The 23,570-nt window shown below is 38.9% G+C and overlaps 1 protein-coding gene across 1 annotated transcript in view; it reads left to right on the plus strand.

Moving 5' to 3' along the window:
• The window catches only part of RFTN2 (raftlin family member 2), an 88,513-nt gene extending 78,706 nt beyond the window's left edge, over positions 1 to 9,807 (plus strand). The window contains exon 10 of the mRNA XM_044669065.1: positions 9,381 to 9,807. Within this exon, the coding sequence (XP_044525000.1) occupies positions 9,381 to 9,656 (276 nt within the window). The 3' untranslated portion in view covers positions 9,657 to 9,807. The remainder of the gene's footprint in view (positions 1 to 9,380) is intronic.
• The last annotated feature ends 13,763 nt before the right edge of the window (positions 9,808 to 23,570 follow it).

Genomic DNA, 23,570 nt, shown 5'->3' on the forward strand with positions numbered 1-23,570 from the left:
TGGGCTGAAGGGAGTCCATGGCTAGTTAAATTGTAGTGAGCAATCTACTTTTTATTGTTTTTTTTTTTTTTATTATTTTAAACCCTTAACTTCTGTGTATTGACTTATAGGTGGAAGATTGGCAAGGGTAGGCAATGGGGGTCAAGTGACTTGCCCACAGTCACACAGCTGGGAAGTGTCTGAGGCCGGATTCGAACCTAGGACCTCCCATCTCTAGGCCTGGCTCTCAATCCACTGAGCTACCCAGCTGCCCCGCAATCTACTTTTAATAAATTAATATTTAAAAATAAAAAAATTCAGCCTCCAGATAATTTCAGTCATTACAGAAACCTCCCTTGATTCTTTCTTCTCCCTCAATCCCTGTATCTAATCATTTGTCAAGTCTTATCAATCCTCTCTTCTTAGCATCTCTTGCAACCATCCCCTGAATGCCATTCATGTAGCCACCAACCTAGTTTAGGCTGTCATCATCTCTAACCTGGACTACTGTTATAATTTCCTAATTGATCATTCTGATCCGTCTCTCTCCTCCCTACTTCATCTTCCATCGAGCAGCCAAATTGATATTCCTCAGGCATAGATAGGTCTGGCCATTTTCAAAAAGCTCCAGGGACCCCTTGTTATCTCTAGAATAAACTAAAAATCCCTCTAATCAAATGAAATAACCTATATAAAACACTTCACAAACTTAAAGCACCATATAAGTGCTAGTCAACTATTATTTAAAACACTTCACATTTGACTCCAGCCTAATTTCCTAGGATTATTGTATGTTATTCTCTCTTGTTCTCCCTACCATCTTGCTATGTGACCTCCTTGCCATTTCTAGTATTTATATTTCATCTCCTATTTCTTCATCTTTGCACCCATGCCTGAAATGTCCCAGAACCCCTCCCCTTCAGAAAATCCCTCACTTCCTTTGAGGCTCAGCTCAAGTTCCACCTTCCATACAGTACCTATCCTCATTTCCTCAATCACTGTTAGTGGCTTTCTCCCACTCCTCACTATCTAAAATGACTTCATTTTTACTTTGAATATACAGATTTTGGTTTTCACGATTTTCCTTGCACTTAGCAGAATGCCCAACATAGTAAACACCTAATAAATACCTGTTGAATGAACAAATGAAAGTAAAGGTAGAGAAGGAAATCTAGGATTCACGTTGAAGAGAGACTGAATTTATTCTGCTAGGCCCCAGAGAGTGGGTGGAAGTTTCAGAGAGGTTGATCCGGGTTTGATAATAGAGGGAAAACTTCTTGAAAATTAGAACTGTTCAAAAGTGGAATATGCTACCTTACTGGGATTATGGGTCCCCCAAAACTAGGGCTCTTTGAGCATAGCCTAGATAGGTACTTGTTGGGAACTTTTTAAAGAGATTTTCTGTTGAGGTAATGTGGCTAAGTGGGCCTCTGGTATCCTCTCCAACTCTGAAATTTTATAATTTTGTGTACCATCTATATTCAAGCGGTAAAAGAAATCAGGAGAGCAGAATAATGGTCACTAAAGGGCCAAGTTTAGGAAAAGGAAAAATACTAATAAGAGAGTCCTTAAAGATGGTCACACTTATTTTAGGCACTAACAATATGCCAGAACTTTATACCAGTGAGCCCTAAAGATAAATATAGGCACATAATTAAATTCAATAGGCATTTATTGATTTGATCTACACAAAAATTAAGTAACTAGATTGAGAGAGAGAGAGAGGAGACTGAATATTCCCAAATTAAATCATACCTCCAAGTATTCTAGTATGTTGAGTGCTGGGTGCTAATCACAAGCTAATGAAAGGTTTAGAAAGTATATTTCGTTTTCCTCTATGACCTTTCTACATATTTATGATATTTTCAATGTTGCCTTATACTTACTTCTAGAATCAAATGTCAACCCCTCTGGGCATTTAAAACCTCTTCATGATCTGGCCCCTTCCTACTTCTGCCATTTTTTCCCCACTTTTCTACCCAAATCATACTCAATGAACCAGTTAAGCTGACCTACTTCCCGTTCTTCTAACATATGACTCCAACTCCTCTTTGCCTTCGCACTGCCTGCCCTTCCCACCCTCCTGTCCCCACCAGTGCTCTGCCCACTCACCTCTATGTCTCAGTTTCCTTGGTTTCCTCCAAAACTCAGCTGAAACTCTCCATTCTACAGTAGACCTTCCCCCATTCCTCCAGCTATGATGCATTCTCCTTTCAGATACCCTTCCATCTATTCTGTTTATATCTTATATTAGCTGTAGTTATTTGCATGTCGTTTCTTCAAAAAAGATGTAAGTTCCCTAATGAATCTGTAGAGAGATCCTATGTGGTTTATTTTCTGCATTTTAAAACATCATTCTTACATGGTAAAACACAGTGGAATTGCACAATGGCTACAGAGGGTTGGGGGGGCAGTGGAGGGGAGGGAAAGAACATGAATCATGTAACCAAAATATTCTTAATTAATTAATTTCTAAATCATTAATTTAATTAAATTATTAATTAATTATAAATTAAGTTGTTGGTTTAATACATAAATAATTGATTAGATGAGTTTTTTTCAATTAAAAAAACATGATTCTAGGGGCAGCTGGGTGGCTAAGTGGATGGCCAGGCCCAGAGACAGGAGGTCCTGGGTTCAAATCTGGATTCAGAAACTTCCTAGTTGTGTGACCCTGGGCAAATCACTTAACCCCCATTACCTAGCCCTTATCACTCTTCTGCCTTAGAATCAATAAGATGCAAGGTGAGGGATTAAAAAAAAAAAACAGAATGTAAGCTCCTTAAGGGCAAGTAGTGTTTTTAGCCTTTTTTTAAAATCTCCAGTGCTTAGCACAATACCTGACACATATTATAATAAATAATTATTGACTGACTAAAGCCCACGAATTATATATTATAAAATGAAGGTAAGTAACCTTGAGGTTTGTTTGTTTTAATGATCAGTTAACAAAAATCTGTTTTTCTCTTCTTCCTCCTCTCCCAAAGAAAAATAAAACCTTTGTAACAAGCACAATACTTAAGCAAATTAATTCCCACTATGGCTATGTCCAAAAAAACCATGTCTTAATCTATACCATAAATCCATCATCTCTCTGTTAGAAAGTGAGGAGTATGTTTCATCATGTCTTTTGGATTTGTGATTGATCACTGCATTACTCAGAGTTAAGAGTTAAATCTTAAAAAGCTGGTTAAGTTTACAAAATTGTTATTCTATAAATTGTTCTCCTGATTCTGCTCACTTCATTTTTTTACCAGTTCATCCATGTCTTCCCAGGTGTCTCTTAAAATCATCCCCTTCATCATTTCCTACAACATGATAGTATTATATATTACAATCATTTACTATATAAGCATGTTCACTTCCTAATCGATGGGCATCTCTCACATTTTCCAGTTCCTTGCTACCATAAAAAGAGCTACTACAAACATTTTTCTATAAATGGAGGTGGTGTACAAACCTTGTGCCAGTCTTATCAAGATGGCAAATACCTAGGATTTAGAGCTGGAAGAGATCATAGAAATGATCTAGTCTAACCCTCTCATTTTTCAGATATGGTACTGAGACCCCAAGAAGTTAAATTATTTGCCCAAGGTCTCAGAGCTAGTAAGGTCCAAGATCTTCCACTTCCAAATCTGATGCTCTTTCAGTAGAAAATAGCTGCCTTAGTAGAGGAATCTTCTTCACCCAACAGTTCCTAATATTAGTGATCTAATAGAGCCAGGCACTATCCCTCTAGCTGAGATTTGTACAACTTATATATGGGGATTCAAATTTTCTAGATCAATCAGACTAATTTTTTTAACCCATACCTTCTGTCTTAGAACTAATCCTGAGTATCACTTCCAAGGCAGAGGAGTGGTAAGGGCTAGGCATGAGGGGTTAACTGATTTGCCCAGGATCACACAGCTAGGAAGCATCCAAAGTCAGATTCAAACCCAAGACCTCCCATCATCTCCAGGCCTGGTTTTCTATCCACTACACCACCTAGCTGCCCCTCACACTCACATTTGATCATCATTTTCTTCACTAGAAACATTTGTGTTTGTTGTATTTTCATTATAGTAATGCCCCATGGTCCAGTGATGGCTATCTTTTGTAACCTCTATACCTACATCCTTTTGGATACATGAGAATACCTTGAATTTTGTTGTCTGATATTTTTAATTATAATATAACATCAATGATTTTTAGATATGAAGGAAGTATACAAAGAGATTATTTATATTTGTTTTTGTATCTTTGAATTCAAAATACCTGCCTTGGTAGTGGGATCTTCTTCACCCAAGAGTCCCTAATACCAGTGAACTAATAAAACCAGCCACTACATGCAGAGGAATGAGTAGACTCAGTTTCTGAATAAACTTAACTTATCTAGCTTTAATGAATGTTTAATTTTCCTAGCAGGAAATCTCAACCTATTTTCAACCTGGTACATGTAGGTGGTTCAGGCTAGAGCTAAAATATCTTGATAACTAGAACAGAAGACTATTCTATAAAGTCTATTATTTCCCTCAGTTGAAACAGAATCTTTTTTATGTCGAAACTAAATATATATAATATTTATAAATCAATTAGTATAGCACTTGGCATATAGTAAGTACTTAATAAATGTTTATTTAATTACTGAATAAAGAAATGACATTGATGCTAAAGAAATTAGACTAAACATCTCATAATTTTTAATTAATTACAATAATACTTCTAAGTGCTCCCAGATATTTTGTAAGAATTGCATTTATAAAGAGAAATACACATTAAAACATCTCTGAAGTATTATCTCATATCTATCAGACTGGATAACATGACAGAAAAGAAAATGACATATGCTGGAAGGAATGTGGAAAAATAGGGACACTAAATGCCCTGGTTGGTGTAGTTCTGAAATGATCCAACCATTCTGTAGATCAGTTTGGAACTATGCCCAAAGAGTTATAAAACTATGTATGCTCTTTGAACTAGCAATACCACTACTAGGGCTATTTCCCAAAGAGATAAAAAAAAAAAAGAGTGTAATAAGGAATAAAGTAAGGTAGATAAGTGTAAAATTTTTAAAAGTATATTGGAGGGGCAGCTGGGTAGCTCAGTGGAGTGAGAGTCAGGCCTAGAGATGGGAGGTCCTAGGTTCAAACCCGGCCTCAGCCACTTCCCAGCTGTGTGACCCTGGGCAAGTCACTTGACCCCCATTGCCCACCCTTACCACTCTTCCACCTATGAGACAATACACCGAAGTTAAGGGTTTAAAAAAAAAAAAGTATATTGGAAAATGCAAGCTTGAGCTGAACATTCTAAGGGCTTTTGGAATGTGGCAGAAAGAGCACAGAGCTTTCGAACTCTGGGACAGGTGGGAGGTTTGCCACTGGTGGAGGAGCTTGTGCCCTGAACTCTCTGGAGAAACCCCGCTTGAGGAACTACAAAATAGGTCTGGATCAGCTGCTTTGGAGGGTGGACCTCCAGGTCTGTGACAGCCTATTGGAGTGACCCAGTGGAGGTAATGGACTGTACCAACACCCTGGACCCTGGGACAGCAGAGAACATCGTTGGAGCAAGCAGTGAGATCCCCAAAACCCTGTCAAGCTTGCATTTAGTCTAGTATAGTGTAGTGTAAGTTTTATCTCCCCTGCCCTAATTTCCTCGACCACCTACCTTTATCTTCCCTCCTATAGCGGTTAATAGTAGTTTGCCCCATTCCCCACTTGCCCTACCTTATTTTATTATTAAAATCCTTTTACGTTGCTTCCTACTGTCTCATTATAACCCCAAAGGACTCAAAAATATTTAATTGGTTTCCCTGGCTAAGTTAAGTGTGTAACTGCCATACCAAGTATTCCTGTCTTCCCCATTCCCCTATTTCAAGAGCCTCTACATACAAAAATATTTATAGCACCTATTTTTGTAGTGGCAAAGAATTGGAAATTCAGGGGATACCTATCAATTAGAGAATGACTGAACAAGATGTAGCATCTGATTGTGATTAAATACAATTGGGTTCTAAGAAATGTCAAGGGAGATAGTTTCAGAAAAACCTCACAAAACGTATATGAACTGATGCAAAATCAAGCAAATAGAACCAAGAGAACATTGTATACAGTAACAGAAATATTATAAGAAAGATGAACTGTGAAAGAATTAGCCACTCGGATCAATACAGTGATCCAAAGGACTCATGATGAAAAATGCTATCTACTTTCAGAGACAAAATTGATGGACTCTGAGTACAAATTGAAGTATACATTTTTTCACCTTATTTTTCTTGCTTTTTTTTTTTTTTTTGGCAACTTGGCTAATATGGAGACCTCACATGTATAATGAGCATTCTCATCAGGTGGGAGAGGGCCTGGAGGGAAGGAGAGAATTTGGAACTCAAAAAAAATTTTAATGATGTTAAAAATTAATAAATAATTAATTTTTAAAAATTTGTTAAAGAATTTAATTTAAAAGATGAAGAAAAATAAAAGATGAAGAAAGGCTTACTAATGGCAGCATTCATTTCTCATTTCTTTTAATAGTGTAGCCTTTTCTTTTTTCTAGCTCACTAATTGTATTCTTCAAAGGATTTCTATGTCTTTAATTTTAAAGTTAATTAATTGAAAGGGGAAGGGAAGGGAAGGGAATATGCATTCATATAGCATCTGCTAGGTGCCAGGCCTGGTGCTACACTTACCAAATATTCTTAATTGCTCCTCACAACAACCCCATGAGGTAGGTGCTATTATCCCCATTTTACCACTGAGGACACTTAGGCACATAGCAGTTAAATGGCTTGTTTAGGGTCACAGAAATAATAAGTGTCTGAGGCTGGATTTGAATTCAAGAATTCCTGACTTCAGACTTTGATACCAGCTGAAATTTGAGATAATGTCATTATCATCTTTGCCCTGGAACCTATAGGAAATTTAGATTTAAATGGTCATATATGGGTCACAGAGATGAACATGTGTGAAGTAATAAGCCTGAAAGGGGCAAAAAAGTTAGAATCCTTGGAGAGCTTAATATTTGTAACTTTCTTTTTTCATTCATCCAAGAATAGAACATCATGGTAGAATTTGCTAGAGCTTAGCTTTCCAAAATTCAGGGTCATTTCCACACTATACTGAGGCACTGGTAGAGGACTTTTGTGGAGGCATTCTCTTCATAGGTGAATCAAAAATGATATTCCCTTTTCTTCTCTTTTTTATTTTTTAAAAATATATTTAGATTACCCGTGTAATGGGCCAGTCCCTACTGACGCTTATCAGATACTTCAGGTTCAAGATGAAAAAGAAAGGATAGTTTTAGTTCATTTCAAAATTAACAAAAGAAAATTTATTCAACAGGGTCAAGGGAAGAATATAGTACTGATTTAGCTGAGCGCAGCTTCTGTATACTGATATTGGTCAAGCTTCATCAGAATCCTCCAGAAGAGTTGGAGAGATTTGCACTCTGACCCTGTTGTTCCTCAAGTGACCAGAAAACTCTTTCAACAGCCTGAACCTTTACTTCCCACTGTCAATTAAGCAGCGAGATCAGTTGCAATACTTTTTGAGGAAAAGAACTAGCTTGTCCTAGTAAAAAATATAACTAGTCTAGAGATCTAGGTTATCGTGGCGTGGATCCAAACTTAATTTTTAATGTATAGATATCTAACTTTACCAATACTATTCAAGATCAGAGATTTTGGACTGGCAGGGATCTTGAAAATCATTTGGTGAAATCCCCTCGTTTTACAGATGAAGAAACTGAGGTCCAGGAAAGTTAAGTGATTTGCCCAAAGTCGTACAGATAGCAATCATCAGAGATGGGATTAGAACCCAGGTCCTCAGATTTTTAGAGACAGTGAATAAATTCATATAGTGTTAGCCTCTTCTATTATATATATTGGGTTCTGTTTTGAAATGTTCTGTTCTTTCTCATTTAATTATTTCTTTTTCCAATATCCATCTTTATAATTATCACTTTAGAGTCCACCTTACCTCTCTTTTTTGACAGTTTTTCATATTCTTTTTATTTTAATCCTTACCTTTTGCCTTAGTATCAATTCTAAGGCAGAAGGGTAAGAGCTAGGCAATTGTGGTTAAGTGACTTTCTTGCCTTGTGTCACTTAGCTGGGAAGTGTCTGGGGCCAAATTTAAACCTAAATCCTCGCCACTCCAGGCCCAGCATTCAATCCACTATGCCACCTAGGTACCCCTGGTTCTTAATATTCTTGCCCATCTACTTTTCTTTTTGAAACTTTCTGAATTTAACAAAGACCAAATAAAACAAGCATTTCCATATACAAACAGAATAGAAAAAGGATTATTCATGAAACTGAGAGTTTCTTCTATGTATAACTTGCTTTTCTTTTTAAGTATACAGTAAATTTAACATGCTGCTTTCAAAGCTATCCTGCTTGTTTGTGTTCCTTCCATTCTCTTCTATGCATTTTCTATTCTCTCTGCATTCTCCAACTATTTTTCCATATAAATTATAATGAATTTATTTTATTCTAGTAAATACTCTGTGCATTCTCCAACTACTTTTCCATATAGAGTATATTGAATTTATCTTATTCTATGAAATAGAATGCTTATATTTTAATTTGTATGTGAAGGAAATTTACCCTCCCAATTGGGGAGGTGGGGATTGCAAAGGTGACATCATCCCCTGTCGACTATCTGCATACCTGGTGTCAGCCTAAACATGAATGTGAACATTGAAATGGGAAGGCAGGGAGCCAGGAGGGTAGATGAAGAGGTTAAGGACTCTTTCTCTCTCTCTCTCTCTCTCTCTCTCTCTCTCTCTCTCTCTCTCTCCATAATTTTATAATAAAATCCTTAAGTTTATGACAAGACTCCTATTTTAATTAACACATTTGTATTGTTAAATCTTTAAATTGGCCTGAGAAGTATAGGCATTTTTTCCTATACTGGCTTAGAGTATTACCTACTTGTTTAATTGTTTTTTGATTTCTGGCAAAATAATTTTGATGTCTATTGTGTCTTGAAAAGTAAATGCTGAAATTTTGTACATATTCTGTCATAATTATAAGGAAATGTCCTCAGGCACAATGGAGAAGGTAAGGAAGCATTCCCCCCCCCTCCAGCTCACGTGCCATAGGTTTGCCAATACAGGATTAGACCATTTACTCATTGGATCATAGATTCAGAACTGAAAGGGAGCTCTCAAGGTCCCTTTAGTACTGACAAGTGCTAAGTCAGCAAAGGCATCAAATCCAGACCCCTTATTTTATAAATGAGGCATCCAAAGCCTACAGAGCTATGTGACTTGTCCAAGGCACCCCTGGCTGGTAAGTGTCTTAAACAGGCTCTCTGGCTACACATTCAGAGTTGCCTTGTCTGAGCTTCACACTACCCGCCTCTTACTTAACAGATGCCGGCTGTCTTGTTATAACTCCCATGTGAACATCTCTTATGTTTCAGAAGAAATCCATGAGGCAGATAAAAACAAGAGAAGAGAAAAGCAAAGCAACTAGCCGGAGCATTGGGCTAGACACAGCTACTTCTCGCCCTGCGGAGAGCAGACACCCATCCGAGGAATGTCATCTCTCTCCTTCTCAAGACCCTTGGACCAGAGAAGGGACCCCGGGCCCCTACGGCAGCTTCTCTGGGGTCAGCAGCAGTGATAGTGTTCTGAGGGAGCTGGATGACGGACAATACGATCAGGAGGATGGGGTGACGCAGGTCACTTGTATGTGAGCCTGTATGTGATACCTGCAGTCAAAGGACCTGTAAATAATCATGGAAATTTAATTCAATGCTGAATTTAGTACATTGCTTCATACATTTTGATGTAAGGCTGTGTGATGCTCCAGTCTTGTGTCTTTTTTCCTCTACGTTTGTTGGCTTTCGTTACCGCCCCTAAATGCAAAACTATTATTAGTAAATTCATTAGAGTCATGTTTATGCTCCTGTCAACTAAGAACATCTGTTCAAGGCAAGATGCTTAGTTTTTTAAGAAATAATATGTCCTTCTGTTTTACATGTTTGTATGAATTCCATCTTTTGACATTTCTTAGACTCACCTCAGACAACTACTGTTCCAGAATAACAGTCCTTTGGAAAACTACTTATCACCCTCTGCCACAAAAAAAAAGGATCTAAAAATAGTTCCTAAATTAAAGAGTTTCCTAGCAGTTATTCTCCTAAATGTAGAAATTCTCCAGTTTATTTTTAGTGCAGCATTTTTGTACTTCATAGCAACTCCTATGCTTTCAAAATATTTCTGTAAAAAAAATGTCCCTTTGTGTACATCGTTGCTTCACCAAGAATGCTCTATTATTCAGTGACTTCATTTAGATGAGGTACTGCTCCTCTAGACATCCAGAAAATAACCACAGCAGAACATTATTCACTTAAGCTCAATATGAAAATAACCCACCATCTTGAAATAAAGGAGGGAAAACATAGGGAGAGTGTAATTGTTCTTTATTAAAAAATTGGAGAATAAAAAGCTAAGCAACAAATGAAAAGCAAAATTTTCATCTTTAGATTTTAATGGTTTTCTCCTTTTCTTCATCTAAATTGAGAAATCTTTGAAACACATTTTTCAGGCCTGGAAATTCAACTACTGAAGAGGATCAGTATTCAGAACACTTCAGACAAAATACTTTAGCTTGCTAGTTCCAACCAATGACTTTTCATGCCCCAAGAAATATAAATGGGTGCCTTCACCATTGCTCAAACTCAGCCCTGGATAAATGAAGATGAAACTCATGAAAAGGAATTTTTATCTACTTATTGCAGGAGAAAGTAAGACTTGGGAGGCATAGAAATAAAGGTATTATAGAATCTTCAAAAGAATTCCAACTAGCCTAACTTTCATAGATTTCTGCCTGTTGTTCAGCTTATCATTATTGATGATGAGTTCTAAAGAAGGTTTGAGTAATAAAGGGTCACTTAATTGACATTAAATTTTTGTTTTATTAGAAGCGTATAGCCATTGAATGGATATATATGTATAATGTGTATTCATATATGCATGTGTTACATATAAATATATATGAAATAATCATGTTACATGATGTTAAAGAAAGCCCCCCACAAGAAAATCTAGCATGATGGGCTTGACATGAAATTATCCCAAATTTTCTTTTTTCTTTTTAAAAATCCTTTCCATCTGTCTTAGAATCAATACTGTGTATTGGTTCCAAAGCAGAAGTGATAAGGGCTGGGCAATGGGGGTTAAGTGACTTGCCCAGGTTCATACATTTTCAAAAAAGAAAAGAAAAAGTCTCCCTGCCTCAAAACCTTCACAATGAATTACTCTTCAAGAAGCTTAGTATAGAATATTCAGTCTTACTGTTTGCCTAACTAGAGATAATATTAACAGAAACATGTCAGGTTGTTTAGAGGATAATAATAGCTAGCTAGCATTTACATAGCATTTTAAAGTTTACAAAAGCACTTTACCAAGATTATTTCATTTTATCCTCACAACATCCCTGAGAGGTAGGTGCTATTATATTATCTCTATTTTACCTCAGATGAGGAAACTGAGGCAGGCAATGGTTAAATGACTTTCCCAAGGTAGCATGAGTAAAAGTAGTAAGTGCCAGAAATTGGATTTAAACTCAGGTCTTCCTGACTCCAGGTCTAGTGCTCTATCTACTGAACCACCTGGCATCTGAAATAAATATGCAAGAATTGAAGGACTTTCATAGGAGTCTTTTAGAGTCTTCAAGACTTTTAGAGTCTTTAAGATATCCTAAAGTTTTGACATGATTTTTAAAAATCAGTTACCAAGTCTTCACCTTTCCACCTTTACAATATCTCTTGAATCCATATCTTTCATTCTCCCATTCTCCCATCTCCCATACTCCTAGGGAAATCCCCCTAGATCAGGGCCTCGTCACCTCTCACCTGATCTATTGCAATAATATCCTCAATGGTCTCCCTCCCTTAAATATTTCTCCTCTCCAACCTATTTTCCATGTACCTGCTAAATATTCCTAAAGCACAGGTCACTGTCCTGCTCAAAAAGTTCCACTGGCTCCCTGTTGCCTCTAGGATAAATATAAACCTTTCTGTTTAAAACCCTTCACAGTCTGGCTTCTGCCTCTTTTTCTGGGCTTGTCACACATCTGCTGCACATCATAAACTCTACAGTCCAGTCAAACTGACTGCCCAGTCAAAGTGACCTTGCTATTGCCTGTACAAGACATTCCACCCCTAGCTATGTACCTCTTCGGGAGGTCGGAGGAGCCAAGATGGCGGCTTAGTAGCAACTCCTATCAATGTACTTCTTTGAACAAGTGGTCCTCTATGCTTGGAATGCTCTCCCTCTTCACCTCAACCTTTTAGATTCCCTAGGGTCCTTCAAGGCTCAACTCAAGCCCTCTCGCCTATGGAAGACCTTTCCTGATACCTCCCAATTGTTAGACCCCTCTACCTGTAAATTCAATCACATTGTCTTTGCTTTGTATATATTTTGTCAGTATTTATCTGTATACTTGTACTTGTCCATCTCCCCTCAGTCACCACAGGGTAGAATGTAAGCTCCCTGAGGGCAAGGACTGTTTTTGCTTTTGTCTTTGTATCACCAGCTTAAACACTATTTAGGAGGCATTTAATCAAGATTCATTAAATAAATAAAAGAATAAATAGACTACATACTCCCCAAAGTAGACTGCCTTATTCCGCTGCCTGTTTCTTGCTTTTTCATCTGCAATAAACTAGATTCCTCAGGCATATTAATGGATTTTTTTTAATTTTTTTTTATTTTAAACCCTTAACTTCTGTGTATTGACTTATAGGTGGAAGAGTGGTAAGGGTGGGCAATGGGGGTCAAGTGACTTGCCCAGGGTCACACAGCTGGGAAGTGTCTGAGGCCGGATTTGAACCTAGGACCTCCCGTCTCTAGGCCTGACTCTCAATCCACTGAGCTACCCAGCTGCCCCCATATTAATGGATTTTAAAAGGGCCAAAACATCCTTTTTTTTTTGGAAACAGAGTGTATCTGTGTGCTTGCCATCTGTGCTGAGGAGAGGTCAGTTTTGAAGTCCCTCCACCTCGATGGATGACCAGAACTTCAAACGATCTCACCATGACCTGCCACTAGAGTCAAGATCAGTAGCAGAAAAATATCATTGACCAGCCCAAAGGGAAGCTCAGCCTAATTAGTCCAAATGGAGGAGGCTCCAAAGAAAGGAGAAATGAAAACAACAGAGAATAATAGGATGCCCATGGGGGCTCCACTGGAGTGAATTACATGCAGAGAGATAGGAAGAAAGACAAATTTCATTGTAATTCTAAAACATGATAATTATTTTAGTAGTTATTCTATTAAAGTGAGAGAATGAAGACCCTTCTGAGCAAAGATAAGAGTTTAAGGGGGGAGGGGAAGGAATCATAGAATAAAGCTAGTAAAGGGGCAGCTGGGTGGCTCAGTGGATTGAAAGCCAGGCCCAGAGATGGGAAGTCCTGGGTTCAAATTTGACCTCAGACACTTCCCAGCTGTTTGACCCTGGACAAGTCACTTAACCCCCATTGCCTAGCCCTTACCACTCTTCTGCCTTAGAGCCAATACTCAGTATTGATTCTAAGACAGAAGGTAAGGGCTTAAAAAAAAAAAAAGAATAACGCTAATAAACTCCAAAGGGTTAAATGTGGTTTCCAAACACAACCAAAGAGTAATTTATTCACTTGAAAGATTCACTTAATATTTGATATTTGATTTAATACTTTCCTCATCCATTCAAATAGTCTCACACTCTGTAAATCCTCTTAAGTATTAAGATTGATACTTGATTTTTGTTTTATCATATTCAATTCAGGTGAAAATCAAAATTGCAAATCTAGCAAGAAGCAAACAAAAACCTCATAAAAGAATGATTGTTGCCACCAGCAACTATTGACCCACATAGCCCAAGCCCCCTCAATCGTCCTTTTCAGAAAATAATGTGCATGATTTTCCTACTTACTTAGAAGCTTCTCTTGGAAATATCTTTAAAATCAGTCCCTCCATACTTTCAGAATCATCACCAACAGCACTGATTATTTTCTAGGTGGTATTTTTGCTTCCTTATATAGTACATTTGGTCCTGAGGTATTTGAATCCAAATGCAGAAGTATCACTATTGTCAAAGATGAAAATGATTTCTTATAGAAATGCTGCCAGATTCCCCCCACCCCAATTTAATTGTTGTCCATTTTCAGTTGGTATCTATCAACACTCAAGATGAATCTGGCTTCGTTGGGTCTTATGCCACACTTCCTTGGTTAGGTATTCTAGAGAAATCATTAACTGAGCCCAAAATTATATAAATGGAAGAAAGCAGTCTAGGATCTGATCTCTGGGGTTAGAACTGGGTTCTAATCCCCAGGGACATTGACTACTTGAATTATGTCAGGCAAGTCACTTAATGTCATTGGTCCTTAGTTTTCTCATCTAAAATGAGCAGGTTGGACCAGACGACTTCTGAGATACCTTCAAGATTTGGATGTATTAATCTGTGATCCCAGTATTTATGAATTGGATAACTTTCCACTGAAACAATATGCAAAATCACATCACTTTCCACTAATTTTGCTTATCCTTAAAATTTCTAGGTAGGGAATATCAACTGCTTTAGCAAATAAAGTTCAATATCCCCATTCACAGGTAGGATGATACCTTAGTTGTATATAGCCTAGATCTTTAACCACACTGCTCTATTGTGAAGATTCTTGGATCTGAACTGGAACTTTTGCCACTTCTCCCACATGGCAACATGACAAGGTAGTAAGGGGACCAATCAGATTGGTTAAGAAACAAGATGACCAATACTAGAGGGGATGTGGAAAAACTAGGACACTAATAGACTGCTGGTAGAGCTGGGAACAAGTCTGACCATTCGGGAGAATAATTTGGAACTCTGCCCAAAGGACTATAAAACTGCACATACCCTTTGACCCAGCCATACCACTAGTAAGGTACATATCCAAGAGAGATCAAAGAAAAAGGAAAATGACCTACTTCTACAAGAATATTAAAGCAGCTCTTTTTGTAGTGGTAAAGATGTGCAACACCTGGGGAATGGCTTAACATTATTGAAAAGATGATCAAATGTAAAAGGCACATCTACTCTGATCAAGACAATTCCAAAGGAGCATGATGAAAAAGGCTATCTAAGGACAGCTAGGTGGCTCAGTAGATTGAGAAGCAGGGCTAGAATTTCTGGATTCAAGTCTGGCCTCAGATATATCTGATCTATGTGACCCTGGACATGTCACTTAACCCCCTATTGCCTATCCCTTATTGTTCTTCTGCCTTGGTACCAATACGTAGTACTGACTCTAAGATGGAAGGTAAGGATGTTTTCTTTTTCAGTATGACTAATATAGAAATATGTTTTGCATAACTTCACATGCAATGATAGACATATTACCTGCCTTCTCAAGGAATTAGAGAGGGGTAGGAGAGAGATATGAAGTTTAGAACTTAACATTTTTTTAATGTTAAAAAAAACCTTACATATAATTGGGAAATATTTAGCAAGATAAATTTAAAATATATATATATATATATATACACACATATATATATATTTAAAACAAAGTAATGAGGGAGGCCTGTAACAGCAGTTGGAGGTTTTGTAAGTTGTTCACTGCTGCTCTGATGTTTCTGTCCTCCAAACTTTCCTCATTACTGTAGGAGTAAAGGGGAAGAAAATATTGCCTCCCATTTTAAAACTGTTCCTTTACTCTCCTGTCACTCCCTGGTTGTGTTTTCTGTCAGTCATTCTTGGGCCAGCCTAGCATGGAACAAAAAAGCATTTCAAGTCACAAATACCTCCTCTCTTCCCCTACATCTTGCAGATGTACAGGACTATATATGTGGAAAAATGTATAACATACCAGATGTGTTGGCTTAATATTCAGCCAACCTGTGATGTGGTTAGAAAGAAGAAATGGAAATCATTTCCCAACTCCATACCCCTACCCATAAACACAGGACATCTGTACTTCTTAATTCCTTGGCTCTCAGTCTAGAAGTCTTGCAAACACCTGTAAATAGATTCAAAAGGAAATTTATTTCTGTAAAAGTAGATAAATTTTCACACCAGTCCTATATTCCGAGTGTTATTTCTATGCACAGAAGACTCTGCAAAAAGAAGACAGCCCACCAAGAGAAGGTTCCCAATAGGAATGAGAGAGCAAGGTTGATTTATTTTATGTTTGTTTGTCATAGAATTACTCAAGTAAGCAAGAATGGATAATCCAAAGATTCACCTTGAAGAATAAAACAATTAGAACTAACCGTAAGTTTCAATCATGCCATAAGTGGGTACTTTCCATGGAGTCACTAGGAACTGCATATCACACTGGAATATTGCTCTTGGACTGAAATTGGCTGAGAATGATGAGGAAGATAGCCCATGAGTGTGACAGGAAATACACAGGCAGCTCTTTTTAGTACTTTGATAATATTTCATTGCTTCTGGAGAAGAACATTCTTAACCTAGGGCACTGATGGAAAACCTATGACACATGTGCCAAAAAGGGCACACAGAGCCCTCTCTGTGGGCACACCTGCAGTTGCCCACCAGAGTTTATTACTAGAAAGTCAGAGGGACTGGGGCAGAACTGTTCTCCTCCCCCTCTCCGTGCACCTGAGGTCATTTCTCACTTCCCCCACCCCTCTGCACAGCAGCCCAATGGGAGTGCTTCCTCCCTCCCCTGTCTGGGGTAAGTGGGGGTGGCCAGGGGGGTGAGGTGGGGGTGGCATGGCACTCCATCTCTGGGGCATGGGGAGTGGCACTTGGCCTCTGGCAGTGGGGCATGGAACTCAGTCTGGAGGGTGGAGTGGGAGCGTGGTCCAGCACTCAGTCTCAGAAAGGTCCACCATCACTGACCTAGGATACCCAAGGGAACCCCCCTCCCCAGGGTTTCATGGATAGATTTGAAAGGGGTCCATGGACCTGGATGAGAAAAAATATCATCTTTGTTTTCACTCACCCTTGGTTTCCTTTGTAATCCTAAATCTCTTATTTTATGAACTTTATTCTGAGAAGTCCATAGGTTTCAGCAGGCCATGAAAGGAGCCCATGTCCCATGCAAAAAATGTTTAAAAACAGAACATAGCATACCTCATAATTCCTCCATTTTTGTGGGAACAGAAATCCTCTTGGGCAGGATTTTTAATGTATTACAGTAATTTTTCAAATGGAGATTCACTTCATTTTAATAAATACCATTATGCTGGGAGGAAGACAGACCAAGTTTTGTTTCTGCTTAAATGGAGAGAAAAGCATCTCTGTCTTCATTCCGTTAATTAATACAAAACTCCAACAAACTCAATTTAGGGATTTAATTGTTTCTTTTTTTTCTCTCCAAGGCTGGAGGCAGAACTGGATATTTGTTCAAGACATCTGAGGATTAGGGTTGAACATTTCATTCTGTTTCTACAAACAGATCCTCCGCAGTGGAAAAAGTCCTTTTGAATTTGCTCTTCTAAGAAATAACAAATGACAAAATATGCTTCCTTTTTTAACACACACACATTATTGATGAAGATTCAGTTTTCCAAAACATTCAGCTGTGTGCTGCAGCTGGAGCTGGGTTTTGCCATCAAACAGTTGGCCACTTCATTTGTGCTTCTCTTTATATGTGCCTCCTATTTCTAGAAACACTTTGCCACAGACTTTCATCTGCCTCACTGGAAAGATGGCACTGAGGCATGTTTATTTTTTGTTTATTTGTTTAGACTAGGCCTCCCTATCTCATGGAGACTGGAAGTTCAATGGCCACGCATGGCTTTATCCCACTGTGGTTCAGCACGGAAGCTTTGACCTACTCCATTTACAATCTTGGCTGGTCACCCCCTAATCCTGGGAGCTCACAGTATTGTTGTCAGATTCAGTACAAACACTAAATATCCTTTTGGTTCATTTATTTGAGGAGGGGAGGGTCACTGAATTCATTAATTCATTTAAAGTTTAATTGATGCCTTTTTCACACACATTTCCCAATGCATGCCTTTCCCTTTCCATCACAACAACAACAAAATGTTAAGCAAAACCAAGTGACACAGCGGTGGTATCTCATAGCATATGAAACAACCTATGCTTACAGTCAACCACAGATCACCCAAGAAGAGGAAAGTTTTGTTTCATAAATTTGTCCATTGGATCAATAATAGTCTGCATTTCTTTTTATTTAGCCGACATTTTGTTTTTAACACTATAATCATTTCCTGATATACAGTTCCGGCTTTCATATACACGCCAAATCTTGAAGCCTTCTGCAGCTCCTACTAATTCTAATTCCTTCCCTCTGTTAATTCTTTTTTTTATTTAACCCTTATCCGTCATCTTAGAATCAATACTATGTGTTGGTTCCAAGGCAGAAGAGTGGTAAGGGCTAGGCAATGGAGCTCAAGAGACTTACCCAGGGTCACACAACTGGGAAGTGTCTGAGGCCATATTTGAACCCAGGACTTCCCATCTCTGGGCCTGGCTTTCAATCCACTGAACTACCCAGCTGCCCCCTGTTAATTATTTCTTATTTATCCTGAATATATCTTGCTTTGTATATATGTATTTGCAGACTGTCTCCCATATTCAGCTGTAAATTCCTTTGGGGCAAGGATTTCCTTTGCCTCCCTTCGTATTTCCAGTGCTTAGCACAGTGCCTGGCACATAGTAGGCATTGAATAAATGCTTAATGATTGGCTTATAGTAAAGAAAAAGTTCAACAAAATGCAACTGATAAAGCACCCATGTGGGATCTTCTTCCAGCTCTTTGCCAAGAGAAGAGACCATCATCTATTCTTTGGGATCAAGAACGGGCATAGCCATTAATGTAAATCCAATAATCTTTCAGTGTCATTTTCAATTACAGTATTATAGCCATTGTGTATGTTATCCTCTCAGACCAACCTTCACTCTGTTGCAGTTCCTATCACTCTTCCCATGTATCTCTGGGTCACTCGTAGTCATCATTTCTTATAGCACACAGTATTCCTATGGCACAATTCGCCAAACCTCCAGCTTAAGTTCTCAAGCTATTGGCTCAAACACTGAACACTGCAGGTTATTCACTGTCCCCACGTTGGAGGAAAAAGCAGGAAGGAGCAAGAGTTCAGGAGATTCAAGGTCTGGATGGGCTGTGCAACTTTTTATGGTGTATGGGGAAGGAATGCTTAATTTTAAGCCAGCAAAAAGGGCTCTTGTTTGGGAACATGAGAAGAATGGGAAATAAGAAAATGCCTGAGGAAACACAGCAAAACCCAGGGCAACCATGGAATCTGGAACCAGCCAAAGGACCTCACCACAATGCGCCCACAAAATCCTGAGAACAGACAAACCAGCCCAAACAAATTCACCCTACTTGAAAATGCAGCTCTTGGTCCTGAAGTGATTTAAGATTCAAGGTGAGGCCTGCTGCAGAAGGCTTAGCTGAATTAAAACAGTTTATCCCCAATCTTGAAAAACATTTCCTTTCCCTTTTACCCTACTCCTAACCCTTTCCAAGCAAAAACTCCCCACGACAAATGCCTCACCTCTTCAGGCACCCAGAAGATATCCCAAAAAGAATAACCAGCTTAAGCTATTTTATCATTGCAGGGTCACCAGAAATGTCAGCTTACTGGGGGAATTGTTTTGGGTCTTTGAGTAAGTTATACAATCCTCTCCTCAAAGATGAATACAAAGAAAGAAAGAAAAAAGACGGATTCAAAGAAGAGGAAGACGCTCTACATATACACTTGTGTGGAAAACAATTTCCAGAACATGAGAAAGCAAAATAGGCAAAAGTATGAAACTTCAAAAGGTTTCCCAAGGGTAGCTAAAAATATAGGCAATGCGTAGTGAACTTCGAGGATGTTCCGTGATTTGTATTTATTGTTATGAGAGCTCTGGGTCCTGTTTGACTATTCTAGGTGATATCGAATTTGACAGGCACACTCTGGGGAAGCTCATGAAAAGAACATGAGACACTAAGGTAACATGCTTCTTCTCTTACATTGCCTGCGTGGTTTAAATGGGAAGACTGGGATCTGAAGCCTTAAGACAACACAAGGTTTGTAAGTTATGGGCCGAATATTAGAGTTCTTTCTCTTTCATCCCCAAGCTTCAGTGAGTATGTATGTATGTACGTACGTATGCATGTATGTATGTATGTATGTGTGCATATGTGTGTGTGAGACAGAGACAGAGACAGGAACAGAGACAGAGAAAAACAGAGAGAGAAACAGAGAGAGAAAGAGAGAAAAAGAGGGGGAGAGGGAGGAGAGAAGGAGAGAGAGAGAGAGGGGGTGGGGGGAGGGAGAAACAAAGAGAGAGAAAAACAAAGAGAAACAGAGAGAAACAAAGAGGAGGGAGGGAGGGACGGAGGGAGAGAGAGAGAGAGAGAGAGAGAGAGAGAGAGAGAGAGTCTTAACTTCAAGTTCAAACTCTAAAATCACATTAAAATCCAGGAATACAGGTTTTTATCAGTTCTGCCCCCTGAGAATCCCTTGTTCGGTTTGACTCTTTGTAACCTTGGGGTTTTCTTGGCAACGACTCTGAAGTGGTTTGCCATTTCCTTCTTCAGCTCATTTTACAGATGAGGAACTGAGGCAAATAGGATAAGTGACTTACCCAGGGTCACATAGCTAGTGAATGTCTGAGGCCAGATTTTAAGTCAGGAAGATGCCTTCCTGATCCCAAGCCCAGTGCTCTATCCACTATGCCACCTAGCTGCCCCTAAGAATCCCTACCTTTCTCCAGAGCTCAGTTCAAACAGTATGTCCTACTCAAGGCCTTTGAGATTTCTTCCTCACCTTGGCTTGCTGGTACCTTCTATCCAAATTTACTTTGTGTTTGTTTTGTATGGGTTTCTTTTTAAGATACTTGCATCTATCAGTATTGTCTCCCCAGTATGAATGCAAGCTCCTTGAGGGCAGGGATTTTTCCATTTATATCTCAGTATCTCTGTGTCTGGCACATAGTAAATACTTAATAAATTATTGTTTATGAAGAGATGATCAGAAGCATCAGAATAACTCACAATAATATAGCACTTCATACACATCATCTCTCCTCTTCTTCGCAACAACCCTAGGAGGTAAGTGCCATTTGACAGATAAGGAAACTGAGGTTAAGTGATTTGTTACACTTATGGATACACAAATGGTAAATGTTTATAGAAGGATTTGAAAGCAGATCTTCCTGACTTAAAGAGCAGCACAATATCCTTTCAGCTACACTGTTTCTTTATCCATGAATTAGCTGTATAATTATATATTACTTAACATCTCATTTCCCCCAACCACTCTCTAGACTAGTGATGGCAAACCTTTTAGAGATGGGGTGCCTGGCCCCACCCCATCCCAGCCCCCAAGCTTCATGCCATGTCCCTCCCCCACAGTGAATGTTGTGTGCACCCTTCCCCCACCCTTCCCCCACACAGGAGAGGGAAGAAAGTGCTCCCATTGGGTTACTAGGCGGAGGGGTAGGTAAAGTGAGGAATGTCCTCAGCAAGCTCAGAGAGGAGGAGGGGAGCAGCTCATCCCAAGTCCCTCTGCTTTTCTAGTGATGAACTGGAGGGGGGAGGTGGAGAGGGAGGATGGCCTCGTGCCCACAGAAAGCACTCTGTATACCATCTTTGGCACCCATACCATAGGTCCGCCATCACTGATCTAGACCATAGATCCACATAAATCTAAGGCTCCTCTTCTGATTAATGAGTTCCTGCCCAGAATCATTATTTCTTGAAGAACCCAAGCCATCTAAGCTCACTTCTTTCCCAAAATCTGTTTCTGACTCCCCAGACTTTTGCACCTTACCCTCATGGATATCCCTTCTTGTATCCTCCTTCCCTCACTTTCCAGTTTTCCCCATAAGAATGTAAGTTCCTTGAGGGAAGGGACTCTCTTTTTAAATTGTTTTTAAACCTTTACCTTTGATCTTAGAATCAATACTGTGTATTAGTTCCAAGGCAGAAGAGCAGTAAGGGTTAGGCAATGGGGGTTAAGTGACTTGCCCAGGGTCACACAGCTGGGAAGTATCTGAGATCAGATTTGAACCTAGGACCTTCCATCTCTAGGTCTAGTTCTCTATCCACCGAGTCATCCAGCTGCCCCTGGGACTCTCTTTTTGACATGTATAATCTTTGCACTTAACACAATTTGTGGCAAATAATAACCCTTAATAAATGTTTTATCTATCTATCATCTATCTGTTCCCAGCCAATGGCTGCACTTAACCAAAGGAGGGACTTTCTACACCCAGAAGATTCCTCACACATTTGGTCCAGACCTATGAAATCACAGGTCTGTTTATAAGAGTAATAGCCATTCTCCAATTAATAAATGGTCAGAGGATATGAATAGGTGGTTTTCAGCAGAAGAAATTCAAATTATTAATAGCCATAAGAAAAAAGTGCTTTGTGTCGCTAATAATTAGAGAAATGTAAACGAAAACAACTCTAAGATAACACCTCTGTGAGAAAATCATAGAGGGGATTAGGTCAGCAAATAGTTAATGATGGGAATTGAGTAAACCACTTTTGGTGGGAACTGAGTGACTCCATTTTGTGACTTAACTCTGGAGTTAGTTTAATTCCTTTTCTATTCAATTATGGATCTAGTCCAAATTCTTCCTTGTGAGAAAAGTTTATTCAATTGTGGGAATTGAGAGAAAACCATATGGCATTGTTTGAACCCAGCCCAGCATGACTAGAAAACTAGATCACTTGATCTGCTCTTCAGAGATCCTTAACTGAAGAACTAGGTTATGTTGAACAGAAAAGCAGTCAGCTCCTAAGACTGATGCAAGTTTTCTCATAATTGTACATTTCACACAACCTATATGTTTTATCTAAAAAACGGCCCCATGTTAATCAATTATTTCCATATTCCTTTTATTGTTTATAGACACTTGCTAAAGAATGGGCTGCCTCTTGTCCTGAATTCAGGGAATTGTACCTATTCACTCTCCCCCTCCCAACTTGGAAAGTCTTTAATCTTTCGTCCAATTAGAAAGCTTATTATCTAATGTTGCATTGCTTCCTTTTAATTAATTAGTCTTATTTAAGTCATTGCTTTTGCTATATAAAGATCTGTCTCCTCTTCAGGAATCCAACCCTAAAAGGAGGAAGGGACGTGGTCCCAATTTGTTAGGCAAAGGGCATGCATTGCTTAATAAATCAAAATGCTCAAAAGATCAATTTGTTTCCTCGGACATTTAATCTTTTGCTAGCCATACCTCACACCCATGAGATTGGCAAAGATGACTAAAAAGGAAAATGGCAAATGTTGGAGGAATCCAAAACAACTGATTTCAACTGCCCCGTGCTGCCTTATCAAGAAAACAACCAGGGGCAGACAGATGGTTCAGTGGATTAAGAGCCAGGCCCAGAGATGGGAAGTCCTGGGTTCAAATCTGGCCTTAGATACTTCCTAGCTCTGTGACCCTGGGCAAGTCACTTACCTTCCGTTGCCTAGCCCTTACCACTCTTCTGCCTTGGAACCAAAACATAGTATTGATTCCAAGACGGAAGGAGAAAGAAAGAAAGAAAGAGAGAGAGAGAAGGATGGAAGGATGGAAGGATGGGAGAAAGAAAGAAAGAAAGAAAGAAAGAAAGAAAGAAAGAAAGAAAGAAAGAAAGAAAGAAAGAAAGAAAGAAAGAAAGAAAGAAAGAAAGAAAGAA

The sequence above is a fragment of the Gracilinanus agilis genome, chromosome 3 (genome assembly GCF_016433145.1).
Source record: "Gracilinanus agilis isolate LMUSP501 chromosome 3, AgileGrace, whole genome shotgun sequence".
Taxonomy (NCBI): Eukaryota; Metazoa; Chordata; class Mammalia; order Didelphimorphia; family Didelphidae; genus Gracilinanus; species Gracilinanus agilis.